This window comes from Motacilla alba, chromosome 2 (genome assembly GCF_015832195.1).
Source record: "Motacilla alba alba isolate MOTALB_02 chromosome 2, Motacilla_alba_V1.0_pri, whole genome shotgun sequence".
In the NCBI taxonomy this organism is placed as follows: domain Eukaryota; kingdom Metazoa; phylum Chordata; class Aves; order Passeriformes; family Motacillidae; genus Motacilla; species Motacilla alba.
Window position 1 is genome coordinate 24,640,260 of NC_052017.1, and position 16,002 is coordinate 24,656,261.

The 16,002-nt window shown below is 40.7% G+C and overlaps 1 protein-coding gene across 3 annotated transcripts in view; it reads right to left on the reverse strand.

The window, feature by feature from the left end:
- Positions 1-234: 234 nt before the first annotated feature.
- Positions 235-16,002, reverse strand: part of SLC25A13 (solute carrier family 25 member 13) — a 99,081-nt gene continuing 83,313 nt past the window's right edge. For all 3 annotated transcript variants that reach the window (XM_038127773.1, XM_038127772.1, XM_038127771.1), the window contains 4 exons: positions 6,372-6,510; positions 2,480-2,638; positions 2,309-2,399; positions 235-1,445 (listed from right to left, as the gene is read on the reverse strand). In XM_038127773.1, the coding sequence (XP_037983701.1) occupies positions 1,256-1,445; positions 2,309-2,399; positions 2,480-2,638; positions 6,372-6,510 (579 nt within the window). In that variant the 3' untranslated portion in view covers positions 235-1,255. The remainder of the gene's footprint in view (positions 1,446-2,308; positions 2,400-2,479; positions 2,639-6,371; positions 6,511-16,002) is intronic.

The window sequence follows — 16,002 nt, forward strand, 5'->3', positions numbered from 1 at the left end:
CCTCAATCCTCGCTTCTGACTGAGGAAAAAGTTTCTCTTTTTTCCTGAGTGACATCTCCACCAAGAGATGTCTTTTCTGGGTAGGGGAATTGTAGTAATTTGTTCTCAAGCTGCAGGTGTTTTCATAGCCTACAAGTGCAAACATTAGCTTCATCTCAGCCTGACTTTATCACTGAAGCTGAACAAGACATTCGATGTACTGCACTATTTCCATAACAGAATACCATGTGTGCATCTGTTTGAAAGGTTTATTTCTATCTTCATAAATACAGAATTTTCTAAACACTGTGCAAGGCACCAAAAATTAAGTAAAATCTTTTATTTTAGACTATTTTAATCTCTTTTGACTCAATGAAGTAAATAAGAATCTGAAACCACCTATTTGCCAATTACAAGCCAGCAGTTAAGGCAGGTACCATTGATACAGTGCATGAATTTTCTATTGCAGTTATTTAAACAAGCAGCGTTTTACTATAGAAGTGCATATACAAACTGAATTCCAAACACCAGCAGCCCAAGATAGGCACCCAGTTATGAAATTTCCTTGTATGTGTAGTAGAATGCCAAAAGTTCTGCCATAAAGTGCAAAGACTATGGACAATAACACTTTCTTTTGAGCATTTTGATACCAGTAACATAATACAACGGCTAAACATTTATAAATGTGGTTTCCATTACAAAAACATGTTCCACATAAAAGCTCCATAATACAATCCAGAAACAGAACTTGTGCGTGATTTAAAAAGCTGAAGCTGTACTGGCATACTTAGGTACCGGGTATATATTTGCTGACCTCTACAGACACGCACCAAGTTTCAAACCAATTTACACGCACAGTCCAAATCATTCTGCTTTGAGCACCGTGATATCCACTGAGTTTTCCATTTGAGTGACGATGTGCGACATCTGTCCTGGTAATCTGCAACTGAGCATTGCCTGTAAAATGATCTGGTTCGCAGCTCTCACCCAGCCCTCCCCGACAAACAGAACCTAAAATTAGTGTCTTCCCAACACAAGCACATGTCAGATGTGGACAAATACATTCATGGTCCCAAACTTAAAACAACTGGTAAGAATTTCACAGTGATCTGGTTACGGAAGCACAAAGACAAATGATTCCATTTAAGATGAAAATTACCTTAAAACTCAAATGAAGCTAATCTTTTATATGATGAGAAGCTAAAGGAACAAAGTATTAACCGATTAGAAAAGTGGCTCTTTCCCAACTAATAACAAAAACCCTACAGCAATAAACTTAGGGTCCTACTGCTGCAGCAGCCTTTGAGGTAGGTGGCGATGGCTTAAACCGAGGTAGGTAAAGTCCAAACTTGTTTTCAATCCCTGCAAAAGTGGCAACTGCCAATTTATAACCACCGACATGATCAGGGTTAGGAGCAGGGAGCGTGATCCTAGATTTAGGAACTGTCTCTGATCCAGCTGGTTTTCTGCAAAATAATAAAAAGAATAAATTAACTTCCATAGAGTAAAATCAATATTCACAAAAATCTCTGTAAATTTAATGAGACATCCCAGTGTACTTCCCTGTAAGTAACTAAAATGCTACAATGTAAGGAGAAATGCCTTGCTTTAAAACCTTCCAGAACAGTCAGGCACCTTCATGTTGATTGAGTATGGTCAAATCCAGGTAAAATTTGCAGTGCATTAATCAAAACTAATGTGAGGTAGCAGGGGTTCATAAGTCTTTGCTACAGCACACAACCAATTCAGGAACATAGCAGAGTTTAAGTGATTTTTGTGGTGGCTTTTAAACTGCTGTCCCCAAAGATCCATAGAATCTGCAGCTGCTCTGGGATCAAGTTAAACAGCTACATGGACATTCACATTGTATTGTCAACAAAAGCAGGAGGCACAGCTGAAATGCCAACAAATTGGTTTTGACCTTGGTGACAACTATATATTTTTTTGGATGTCAAATGCCCTGTCTAATCAGGGACACAGTTCCTCCACCAAACAATGAGGACTAATGAAGAGTGTATCCTGACCTGGCAGGAATCACATTTTTCCTGCATTTACATCCCCAGCCCATTATTTAGCCTCCCACTGTTTCTGTTTACACTAACATAGTGCTGGAAACTGTGATATAAAATATGGTAATATCTTTCTATGAAAGAGCTACTGGAATATCATCCTAACCTCCAGCAGTAAAGTGTAGTTGAAATAATGTTTACAAAGCCTTTACAACACGTCCTAGCAAGCCGCTGCCTCTGATGTTCCAAGGAGGACCAAGACCCAACAGAACCAAGGGTAACTTCAGGATCCCTGGTATGTTCAGACATCACATACTTACACTCCTCCAAAGTCCACATAAAACCATCTTTGCAGTAGCTCGTAAGTCACCAGAGTTACACCAAACTGAGGAGAAGATCGAAATACACGAGCTTGAAAGAAAAGAAGAGAGTTCCTAAGTGACAAATGCCACAATCAGAAATCACTTGGCAACCAAAGCTCTTTTACACACCTCCTGCTCCTTTCCAGAGAGCCTTCGGGCCTTCTTCCCGCAGGATCTTGGCAAAACAGTCCACGACGCCACTGTAGGTGGTCTGTCCTGCTCGGGCTGCCACCTGTAGCCTTGTTTTGATCACATCTGCAGGGGTGACCAGAGAGGCTGCAGGCATACCTGAACAACACAAAAGTCATCAGGTGAGTACCACTGCCTTGGCACATATACTACACACCTAGTTTATCCAGAGGGAAGCAGGTCTTTCCTCCTTACATTAGGAGAATCCAGCCACATTTGATTTAAGCAGAACCTGGGAAGGAGAACAAGCAACAAGCAGCAAGAGGTTGCTGTTGTGGACATGGCTTAAACCAGAGAGAGCTTCTCCCAGAGGAACAACCATATCACGTGCTTCCTGCCAAGCAGGGAGCTTGGGAGGCACAGATTGTAGTTTCCAGTGCTAATCAGAAACTTGCATAGTTAATAAGCACAAAGCTTTTGGAGGGAAGGTTGATATTTCCCTTTCCTTTTCATTCCTCTTTGTGGTTCCTGGCATCCTGGTGTACACTGTGCTAGAATAGGCTGTACGCAGACACAAACACAGACACACAAACACCCCTCACACGGCAATCTCACTGAGAACCAGATAATGCCATCCATGCTCAGCAATGCTTGAGAGCTGAAGCTTACAAAAAGGGTCATTCCTCTCATTAGGAATGGCAGACTGCTCAGCTGCAAAGCCACAGCTGACATCCTCAGCAGAATATGTGGAGGAAGATTTAAATTTACCCTGGCAGGTAATCAACTAAAAGTAAAAAATACCAAATTACCAATGGGTGGTATTTCTAAAACCATTCCTATCCAAACCTGGGGCATGTTTAGAATTGGGGAAAAAAAGACCAAAAAAAAGGCAAAGAAAAGCACCAAGACTGTACCCAGAAGACACTGTCTCTTATGGTTTTATTACTTTTCCATTCTGCATCTGTTCCAAACCAACTTGGTTAGATGTAGATGCATAAATCTCCTTTTCTCTTTTTTTTTCTTTTTTTTTTTTTTCCCAGCTCAATAATTCTGTAACAAATTTTATCCAAACCAGCATGGTCTGGCCTCAAGCTCCAGAGCACCCTTCCTGCAGACTGCTCCAAGAGATCAAATCATGTGAATATCCTCCTCTCCTTATCCCCCCAAAATAACCCATACAACTGAGTGTGCACTCAGTGCAAGCATGGGCTGTCTGGCAGGCAAGCACTAAAACCTGGTCAAGGTTTCTGAACTCCAAAAACACTGAAATACCTCTGTGCTTAGCTTTACCCACACCAGGGTATTGCTTGAGTCTTCAATTTAAAGCCGGACTTTTGTCCTTCAAAAGCCAGCGTTTCCATGAAAACCAAAGAACTTACTTAGAAACAATTCTGCTTACTACACATTGACTTCCATCTCCTTATCACTCACTTCATATTATTGAGGATATTTTGCACTTGAGATACTTAAAATCCTTTCCTTAGGAACTATGTGTACAGGACAAAAGCATTTCCAGACAAATCAAAGTTACAGATTGCTGCCAAGAGAAGCTTACAATCATAATGTGACAAATAGCCCAGCAGGAGCTGACAAGAATCAAAAGGAGCTAGGGGAAGAGAAGGAACTTCATGGAGGCAGTAAGCAAACAGAGCAAATTAAGGAGAGATCCTGCAGATGATATTAGGGTCATCTCAGAATATGCTGCGGCACAAGAGGTTGAGACTTCTGAAAACCAGAAGCAGATCAAGCTAGATGACACGTGTGTTGCCTGTGACCCCAACCACAATGGAAAGGAAGATGATGTAAGCAGTACAAGCAACACCCACTGGCAAAGGAGACAGAATGCACATCTGGGTATGGCTAGCTTGAATATCCCAGCACCATGGGCTGTGTGTGGGAAGGGGGAGTTTCCCACATGCAGCCGGAGCTCATGCACACCTCTGAAGTCTGATGACCAGGCGAGATCCCTGGCTGGAGAAGAGACATTGCCTAAAGACCAAAGCCAGCTTTTCAGAAGTGGTGTTTTGTTCTGTCTTTCCCTTGATGTTCTTTTGGCAAAACAGTGGACACATGCACCCCCATCACACTTTACGTGTACCCAATAAAACAGATTTCTTGGTTTTATAAACAGTATGATGAGCGTTGTATCTCTAACACTGTAATTTGCTCATGAGAGTTAACCTAGGATGGGATTCACAGGAAGCACTGGATAAAATTCACATTATAACTAGATTGGTGAGCCATATCAGCAACAATAAAGACTGCTTCTGTGCCTGAACTTCAAAGGGATGGTTATCTCAGTCTGCAATCACCTGACAATGGCTAGAAAGAGAAAAATAGGAAAACCTAAGAAATTACTTGGCTTAAAAATGCCATCTTATGTTTCAAGTCTAAATATGATCTAAAGTTCAAAAATTGTTTTGTTCCATTAAAATGGGTAAGAAATAAGCTGGCTGTAAAAGCTCCTGTTGGAGGATTTGGAGCCTGGCTTTGGAATGGGGTGGGGGAGGGGAGAGGACAAGGGGGTTTTGAGCAGCAGTCATTGGAACACAGCTGGCTTTGCTAGTGCCAGCTCAATTCCTTTGGACTATGAGCCACTGAACAGAGATCAATATGCTTCAACACGGCAAACCAACCGACCTTAGCTGTTCTCCAAAACCAGATACTGGCCATAAAAGGACCTTGCTCTCAAAGAGACACGGCCCTGTGTACAATTTTGACCAAGTTTTCTCAGAGAGGAGAAAGCTTAAAATTAAATGAGAAAACATTGCTAAACCACTTGTCTGTACTGGATTCATGCCATTCCATAGTTTTTCTCACCTGGCAGGTCACAGCAGTCTGCCAGGGACCATGCTGGAGAAGGAAGCTGCTGAAGAGATGAAGCAGCCCCTGATAAGCATGGTGGAAAGATCAGCTGATTTGAGCCCTCCTGCTTGCTACACACTCCCCTAAAAATCCTGTTGCACAAATTTGCAAGTCTATTTGTTTCCTAGGTGGGAAACCATGGACACTGCAGGAGCAGGACTCTCAAGCCCCCTCCACCAGACACCTACCAAGTGGTGGTCCCCTGTGGATGTAGAAGCTGTGGAGGGACCAGCCATGCAGCAGACAAGGGCAAGCTCAGGCTTACAAAGCCTCTGTCTTCTCCCTTAGGCTCTGGCACAGTCAAGCTACATTCATCTGTGAGAAGTTAAGCTTGTTTGGGCTCTTCTGTCTGCTATGCAGCAGACTAAAACAACCAAGTGCTCAAGACGACACTCCACACCTCTGTCATATCAGGGTATTTCACAGGAATTAGCAACCTGTGACACTGCAGCAATGTTTTCATAATCTTCTGCTTTGTTTGATATTTTAAAAAACTATAAAGGTAAAATCCTCAAGAAGCCAAGTAACTTCAATGGGATACTGAGGGTAGCAAATACTGTCATCATTTTGTCACCTGTTATATCATTGTGTTTGGAGAGCTGTACTTCCAGTGTGGCTTCTGGACTATATATACCAAAATTCAAGATGCAGTTGATCATAAAGAATATTATGAATGCCATGGTTTTGTTTATAAATAATTACAACAAAACATTACCTGGCAGTGGGACACAGCCAAAAATAGCACAGTAACTTCACAAGGAATGACAATAAATGAGTTTTAAAAAATCAGCAAAAAACTTTATTTTCCCTTTCTTTTGCTTTCTGAATGTTATGATTATACCAGGAACTTACAGTATCTTCAACTTGCTCTACATCACAGTAACTGTGTTGTTTCTGCAGTAAGGCTGCAAAACACAGTATTGTTGCATACAGTCCTTTTGAGCATTTTTTGTTATTGCTGTCACTGCCATAACTATTGTGCTGCCAGAGCAGTATAAACCACAAAAAAGGAAATCTGGGCACTTACCAGCTATTGATCCAGCCAAGAGGAGATTTCCAGGGCTAACCCTCCCGTCTTCATTTGTAAATGAAGCTTTCAGATGAGCGTAACAGGGGAAGTAAATGGCAGAGAAGGGGATGTCACGCAAAAAACATGCCTTAGCACCCTGTTTGAAAAAGAGAACAAGTTTTGAGAATGAGCAAATTTACCATGATGAACCATGACTATCAGAGAATAGAGCAAAATTGTATTTTTTCAGTTTGCTGTAAAGGGCTTACAGAAAAAGCAAATTCTCCCTCAAAATTTTGAGAGATTCATGTATTTCACCCTGCTGAGGAGTGTCTCTGTGTTTTTTTTTGGTTTAGTAATTTCTGTCACTGTATGTATCTTGTCTACTTCTGCCTCACTCTGAGGTAGTGTAGTTATGTGCTGGTAATAGAGTCAATACCATGTGTTTGAGTAAACTCTGAAAACACCTTTGGAGACCTTTAAATTGTTGACCTTGTAGCCATGAACCTGTAGTGGGAGTTTAAAAACTATTTGAAACAGAGCCCCAGGATAGGTCTGCCACCTCTCACTCCCACTTTAGATTAATAGTCCAGGGGAAACAGTGCCCAGTACACATCTCTATACAGGCACTATAATTGATAATGCAACATATATTGATGGAATAGGAGAATTAACAGCAAGACTTTTTGCAGAACAGTAACAGCATTCTTTACTTGTGAATTTTAAAGTACAAGTTATCTGGGATACAGTTTGTTTCAATAACTTTCATCTCTTACTACTAAATTTGCCTTGCTATCAATTTGTGGAAGTATCACAATCAACCAATAAAGTTACCAGCAATACAGCTGGTTTCAAATCTAAGAGGAAAGCAAACAGGAAAGGAAATTTTTGGGATAGTGGCAAGCAATCAAATGTTTTTCAAGCAGGGAGAAAAGCAAAAAGGCCACTAGGGAAGGTCAACCAAAATGAAATATCAAATAGTATCCACGCTCCAACAGCAAAAGGGATTTGCAGTCTGCCTTTCCTCAGAATGGAGATCCAGAGGACAGCAGAGCCTGCCAGGACTAAGACCAGGAGGAAAGCACAAACTTGAGGTGGCTTGGGAAAATGGGTAAAATCTTTCAAGCTTGAGAAAGAAATGGTTCATGGATGAGCCTAAGCCTCTTCTCTTTGAAGCAAGGGTGGAGACCTGGTGAAACTGCTTGAGGTTCATCCACAAACCCTCGGGGGGGGGGGGGTGTCCTTGTTACTGTACTTCTCTTGTTCACAGGTCTACTAGCACATGGCTCAGTGCCAGACATTTCACAGGGGACATGTTAATATCCACATAATTTAATTAAATCTAATGATATGCCTGGACACATCTGTAAGCTTAGCTTGTATTATAATACCACTGAAAATATAGCATTTATCCAAGTTAGACGCTGGTTATCAAAGACAAAAGAGCTGAATGGTGTCAGAAAAATCGTGTGGCTGCCTTTCCACAAGTCAAGGGAGGGGAAGGCAGCAGGATGTGTGACAAGATATCCGGGTCCTGCAAGCTGCTTCTCAGGAGACTCTAATAAGTGCAGTTTGCAGTCAGAGACTGCCTCTGAAAAAATAAAGATTTATCTAAAAAAGCCATTAGATCTTGTAGTCAGACATTCTGAGTGTCACAGACTCAGCTACTGAACACAGGGAGCACAATAGGCTCTGCTCCAGCCCCAGTGCTTTCCATCACACTTTCTCAGCTTATTTCTTGATGTTTTCAGACTTAGTAGTGACCACTTCCCCTGACACTCCCTTTGGACGTTAATGACTTCTGCAGTTCAGACCCTCTGGCTTCTCACTCAGCTGGATGTCTGATTTACACTGCCCATCACTGATTCTTGTTATGCCTTTCTGGAGACACTAAGCAAAATGCCATAAAGCAACTCAAAAAGCACTGGTGTTGGTCCTGCTCTGCCCCTTACCTTGAGGACACAGAGAAGGTGAATTTTTTTGTATTCAACAGAGACAAGGATTCTGGACTCTCATGTGCAACAGAAGCCTGTTGAACAATCTACCTTTAATCTTCACATAGACAAGACTAGGGTTTTACCACCTTCTGCCTGAAAAATCCCAATATTTTAAGGATCAAATTTCTGCACTGTATTTACTTCATAGAAAAATTATGAGATTCACTACTGAAACATTCACAGACTGACATGGTTTCTTCAAAGATTTCTTTTTAGAGCGTGTTTCCTCAGAGCAAATCTCCCCAGAGCCTTTGCCCCCGAGGCACATTACTTTTATTTTCTTCGCAATGTAATTAAACACTGCACACATTTTTTCCCTTGGCATTTTTTGCATACCCTGAAATATACTGATATAGTTAAAATGACTTACAAATAACTACACAAATCAATAAAGTCCAAATGCAAGCAACTCTCAGTTCAACCTGAGCTGCAAATATTCCTCCCTCTTTTTCATGGGGCAGAAGTGGCATATTGTTAATATCACTAATAATATACATTCAGGTATGCAGAAAGGGAAGGATGTCCATCAACTTAGCTGGCTCAGTGTAAACAAAACCTGGATCAAAACTTGGATCCACTTTAATAATAACCACGCTTGGCTCTGGTCCAGCATTGCAACAGTCTAAAGTTTCCCCCCATCATTCTGTTTAAAGTCTGGGAAAGCACGTTTAAAAGCAGGCCCCATTTAACTTCAAGTTAATCATCCGCAGCCAGCCTAGGCCAATTAGGAAGGCTTAGGGAGATTGGCCACAGTATCTTGAAAAGCAAAAGAAACATTTATTTTACTCCTCGCACCTTTTTGATGTGGACAACGTGCTGAAAGCCAAAGGCAGTTTTAATCAATCCCCAGAAAGCAGTAAGGAGCATCCACCCGAGTTTATTCTGGCAGCCAAGGTGCAGACCTGCCAGGCATGAAATTGTTGGGAGATCCTACACACCAGGACATGCGCCTTCCTCGCACAACAGCCAGTTGGCTCCCATCTTCAATCTCTTTAATAACCTTAAAGCTCTTAATCTCGGATAGTATCTCACTGAATAAACCAACGGAGGGAAAAAAACCCAGATTGTCAAAGATTTGGATAAATAAACCCAAGTCAGTGCTGGGGCAGGTTCTTTAGCATGCTAATTCCTGCTTATACCAGCTCTACCTGCAAATAAGGCTCTAAACAAACTATTTCTACTACAAGGGGAGGGTAATTATACTGACAAAGGCACCTCTGTGTCGGGTTGGGCAGAAGGAGCCGGCAGGTCTGGGAGACGCAGGCTTAGCCTAGTCTCCTGCAGTGAATGCACATTGTCTAGTGCAGGGGGAAAAATGCCAGACTGGGGGAACCTAGCAGCATTCAAGACAACAGTGGTGCACCTTGTCTGCGAGAGTTATTTAATGCTTCTGGCACCTGTACTTACAGCCACCCCCTCTTTTTCTCTTTTACAGGTTTAGAATTTATTTGGCATGTATAATTGTTATTTTGATCCTATAGCTACAAACAATAGGCAGCATGTCATTTCTTGATCATTTTGCATTCTTCTTGGGTTTTACTACAGATTTAACCCTTTGGAATCGGAGCCCTAACAGCACCTAACAGGTTTTGTAACAGTCAGTCAAATATTACTGGTATTTGCTTTCAGGGCCTGCATTTTTTTCCCCACTGTTAAATGGCATTGCCTTAAAAGCTACGATAGGTTTTTATTCACATATATTTATACCAATCAAACTATGAAACTCTATTAGAACATCACGCTAGAGGAATAAAATGGTGACTTCAAATGCTCTACCAGGAATTTTAATTCAGTTTGCAGGAAAAAAATATATACCTGTTTTAGTTGGAAGGGCATTTTTTTGTTAATTTAAAAGGAAATTTCTGAAAAGCAGGTTCTTACATAAGAGAACAGTCACAAATAGGCATGGTGGATGCAAAATGTAACTCAAAACTTTTACTACAGTCTTTCATATGTTTATCATCCTGCTGTAAACCCTCAGCTTCAGAACATGGAATAGCTCAGCTGTTATCAAAGGAACCAGGTGAGAGCTTGGTACACATCCTGTCACTTGAGATTACACTCCAGGTCAACACACCAGAAGCTTGTTTATGAAGCATCTGGAGGGAAGGGAGAGGAGGGGGAAAAGGAGACTTTCTGACTAGTTTTGGAAATGAAAACTGCGCTGGCAGTATCAGCCAAAGCACAAATTTGAGCTAAATACCTTGTAGCAATTATAAAAATAAACATTACCACAACCAATGTACCCTTTCCTTGAAGACTCATTTACCACTCTATTATTTACTGTCTTCCTGGGATACAGAATAACTTTGTTGTGCAAAATTATGAAGTGGCACTGTCTGTTATGCTGCGAAGCACTATTCAGAATGATTATGTATACGAGGAGTAATATTTTATTAAACATTTTATGGCAGATATTATATGGATATGAGTTTTTGTGATGTACAAAATAAGTAGGTTTACTTACAGTGTTTATTTACATAGACACTTTAAATATGTCTTTCAAACACAACAGAATATAAATTCAACTGACTTTAACGGGACTTTATTCATATTAAGTTGTAAGAGAGGCAGAAGAGAGAAAATGTATTATCTAATCTTGGATGATTATATCAATATTCAGTTGTGACTAGGAACTAAATAAAATCTATTAAAAATACTGAAAACCAGAAAAGTATCCTTTCCCATTTCTGCCAACACAAATGACATTTTGCATTAGTTTAAGTGATATTTTCCCTGACTGCGATGTGTTGTCTCCATATTTTTAAGAACAGTTGTCACCTACAGAGTATCTATAGTTTAAGAATTTACTAGTTACCAGCTTCAATGCCCTGGTGCTTTCACAGTAAAGACTACTGGGAGAAAGAACACAAATAGAGGAAATAAATTCCCTCTACAAAAGTGCTGTTGTGTGCCTCCTCAAAGCAGCATCTGGATTTTGAGAAGTACAGTGTTTTAAAATACTTATTTACACATGTGGTTCAGAATTTTAGACAAAGACAGAAAAAAATATTTGATTTCTAGCTTTAAGGAACTACAGGGGTTCAGCCCAGCCGTCAGCTTAACAAGCTGTATGTGTCAAATCTTTTTATTGCTGGAATTAACATGCATTTTATTTCTATGCTGCATATCATTACAGAATGGCTAATATCTGACCACCCAGTGAAGGCGCAGGGAGTCTAGGAGGAAGCACTGACTGTAAATAGTTGCACTTATTATGATCCCAGACCTACTGTTCTTTAGTTCTTTGGTGAGGAAGGAAGAGAAAGGGAAGCAGACGTGGGTATGGGCTACCCAGGATATACAGAACCACTGCTTGGGTGTGCAGCAATTGAGACAGGAAAGCTAAGGATCAGCTGGAGATCGATCTAGTAAGGGATGTGAAGGGGGAGTAAAAAAGCTTTCTGTAAGCACATCAGCAGCAAAAAGGCAACTAAATAAATTGTGAGGCTGTTGCACAATGGAGGCAGGAAACCTAGTGGCAAAGTACATGGAAAAAGCAGAGAAATTATCTTTGTCTTGCTTTTTACCAGTAAAATCTGTCCCCAGGCCCCTCAGCTCCACAAGTTCACCAGAAAAGTCTGCATTACCTGCAGACAGGGCACATGGAGCACATACAGAATCCTGAGACCAGAACAGAAACTTCCAGTGGCGCTGAGACAGCTGGCTGATGACTTTGTTAGGTTGTTACTACCTTCAAAAGGTAAAGTCAAACAAGGTTCTGGTAACTAGAACAGACAAACATCACACCTATCTTGAAGAGTAAGAAGGAAGAGATGGGAAACTCAAGATGTCTGGGCACACCTCTGTTCCTGGGAGGCTTATGATGCAAATGTCCCTGGAAGCCATTTCCAAGCATATGAAGAGCAAAAGAGATATTGGGAACAACTAATTTGGATTTACCAAATCACAGCTGACCAACCAGTTTGCCAGACCTGTGGATAAGGGGACAGCAATGGGTGTTGTACACCTTGACTAAAAGTCTGGCTTTTGAAATGATCTGTCATCATGTCCCATAGCTAAATCGATGGAACATGAGCTGCACTCTCATCAGATGATGCTGAACTGGGGAAATAGTGTGCTGTAGTGAGAGGCTGCTGTTCAGAGATAAATTCATAGGATGGAGATACAGGCTGAAAGCATCTTTGGAGAAAAAGTCTGGAGGATACTGTGCCTAAATTGAGTATGGGTCAGCAATGCCTCTTTGCAGTGAAGTCAGCCAGTTGCACCCTGGGCTATAGTAGCAAGAGTGCAAGGGAACTGATTATTGCCCTCCATTCAGCACTGCTGAGATGACATCTGGAGCCTAGTGTCCAGTTCTGGTCTCTCCCATACAAGAAAGATGTTTTCACGCTGTAGTGAGTTCAGTGTGGGACCATCAAGCCAGTTGTGTAGTCCATGGCACATAAAACAGGAACTCAGTGTGCTCATCTCCAAGAAGAGCAGGCTAGGGAGAGACCTTATTGCCCACTTAAAGGAGAGTGCAGGGGGAAAAACAACTTTTGGAGGTGCACAGTGGAAGGATCAGAAGCTCGAACATGGCCAATTCAATTAGTCATAAGAAAACAGGTGTGGGATTTTTTCTTTTCTATATTTGCTTTTAAACTGTAATGGTGGTCAAATACCTGGTCAGGTTGCCCAGGTTGCCTCTAGGACTGGCTCTCAACAAAAATTATTCTAACATCAAGTCTGCAGGTCTAGAAAGCACAGAGCAGAGATCTCAGCACAGTACTACTGAGAATTGTTTCTGTCCTAGCACAGAAAAGTGGCACATTAACATGCCAATGAATGACCCAAAAGAATATTACTCTCACTTATACAGAGGGGCACCAAAACTATGCAATCCAGCTTCTTCTCAGTGATCCTCAAAGGATAGGCATTTGGACTAGAATGCAGGGATAATTATGATCATAATCAATAAAAGATTCACTCAGCTGGATGCAAAAAGGGTTTACATTTCCTTTGTTAATTTGTTGACGTGAGACATAAGATTTATCTGTCTGTGTCTTGGTTTTCTCTGTTAATGCAAGACAGGAGCACTGAAATTAACTATATCAGGGGGGTGTGGGCATTTTATTTTCAAATCCACAGGAAGTGCTTCATAGGTAGAAAATAATACAAAATATAAGAATTCAAATAACAAGCAGTACATCTTGTTAAGACATGTAGGAATTTGCCTCATGAAGCTAAGACTAACTCTTCACATCTTCTCGCTGCACTTATAATTAATACATTCTTCCTTGCTGGCTACTATATAGAACTCTTATAGATTTCCACCTGAATTTTAGCATAAACGACTCATGGAAACTAAGCAGAACATGCCAGATGGATCTGTAGTGGTAAGAACAGCTTTCAGGGATGACTTTTCTCTGAACAAGGAAAGGAGAATTTTCACTGCAATCTTTGCCATGTGGTAAATAAAACTTAAAACCAAAAAAGACATTCATTTATTTAAAATTAAAATTCCTGAAATTAAAAGTCTAAAATTCTGCTTTCAACACTTGCAGAAGAAAGTCAATCAGTTAAAGTCATGACTAAAATAGACAAGTGTTTAAACAGCTGGAATACTTACAGGAAGGTTCATTAAACCTATAAAGGAACCTCAAGATTCCCAAATAAAAGTATTTTCTAGAATAACTATCTATTCTTGTTCTTCTACAGCAGTATCTATGGAGTTATAACTAGGTCTACTAAAGTAGGTAGGGGCTTGAGATACAAGCCTTGTGTCTTGAGACACTGAAAGACAAAGCTAAAGCAAAGACTTCAGATGCAAATGAAAGAGTTGTTAGAGTGAAAAACGTGAAGTACTGAGGTAGTAATAAAATCCTTATTCCTGCTTCATAGTCTAAAGCTAATCTGACTTGTTAAGAGTATGAACATTCCAAACATACCAAGAGATTTCAGTTCTCATTAGCAGAAGATTCACTATTATTTGATGTCCACTTGGTCATTATACTTACTAAATTAATTTAGAAGCACCACCAAAGAAGGCAGTACCTTTGCCTTCACCAAAGGCGGCAGCACCTACCAAATCTAGTCTCATCTGAAATTCGTTTAAAACCATTGATGTCTCTGGGTAACATTTACTGGGGCTGATGACTGATGCAACGAGTTGTTCATATCTGCCTGCCCTCGCAAACACCGCCAACCGCAGCACAAGCATTCAGGAGAGGGCTGCTATTGCCTCCAACACTGCAGCTCCACAAGCATCTCAAGGCAGTTTAATACTATTCTGTGACAGACTGGGTCCCCATGCCACAGCCATTCCTCCCTTGGACTGGGTACAAGCATCCTGAGAAGCTACACAGTGAGCTGCTCTGGGTTCAAAACAAACTAAGCCCTAAGGAGGAGGAGGAGGCTTTAATGATTTTCTTGTTCCAGATCATTATGTGGGTGCACAAATGCTCTGACTGGCACACAGGAAAGGGGGCAGATAGGATTGCCATTTTCTTTTGGCTGCTGTCCCAAATGTTTGGTAGAAAACAGCACAAAGCTGCCCAATTACAGACCTAGGTGTGACTAAGGGTGCCCTTGGACACAAGCCTTGTGACATGGTCTTGTCTTGTGATTAAATAATTGTCTGTTTCAAAGCAACATAGTGCTGTAACTTGCTCCTGTTCATGTGTAGTCCTGACTAATGTCCACCAGTATTTACTCTAGTGGATAGAAATAATTCATGATACAACCCAAGACATTAATGCCATTAAAAATGGAAAAATGTAGGAAATTCTGCTCAACCACCAGGAGCAGGTATTCAGGGAGAAAAAAAATCAAAAATTGCTACTTTAGTAAACTATTTCATCACTGGTTTCATCTTGTGTTTTCTTTTTGCTAGTCCAAGTAAAAGTCAGTATCTGACCTCCATTCCTGCACAGCCTCAGGGAAGCAGACTCTTTACAAAATCCCTGTTTTCAGTTGTAAATGTTAATCTGATCAACACAGTAATGCCATTTACTAGGAGTTTACAAAATAGCCTCAGCTTCAGAAAAACACCTAAAAAATTAGCAAGTCAATTTAAAGGGAAAAACAACTCCCCATTAAATCCTATTCAGACCTGCAACTTCTCTCCAGGCCAAAACATACAGACACGTTCTCATGGGCAGGCTCCCTCTTTGTAATGTTAACAGAACAATTTAAAAAGACTGGATGCTTAAAAAAGCAGATGGAATTTAAATACTGGGGAGGAGGGGGATAGGGCTCATTTGGCGTCTTTTGAAGCATCTTCAATTTATGGCTGGACTGCTGTAAATAAGAAACAGAGGAATACTGCCTGCTTCACTGGAAATCCTGGGACTAATTGGAAGTATGCAAGCTTTCTTCCAAGTTGTAGGCTGCAGAGTCTGAAGCAACACCACACGGTGCTCTGCAGTATATGGTATCCATTACAACTTTTATTTCAATACTGGAGTGGAGTGGCTATCTCAAAGTACTTCAATATCTAATATTCAATATCTAATCTCTTTCATCAATATCTAATCAATATCTTCATATCAATATCTAATCTCCTTCATCTAAAAGTAGAAGACATCCTAAAAGTATGTTAATCCCTTAAATTATTTGTAGCATACATCCTATTAGATTCAACATTCAGAAGATGTTTCCATTCCTGCTGCCAACATTAAACCTAACGACTTCTACATATTTATGTATCT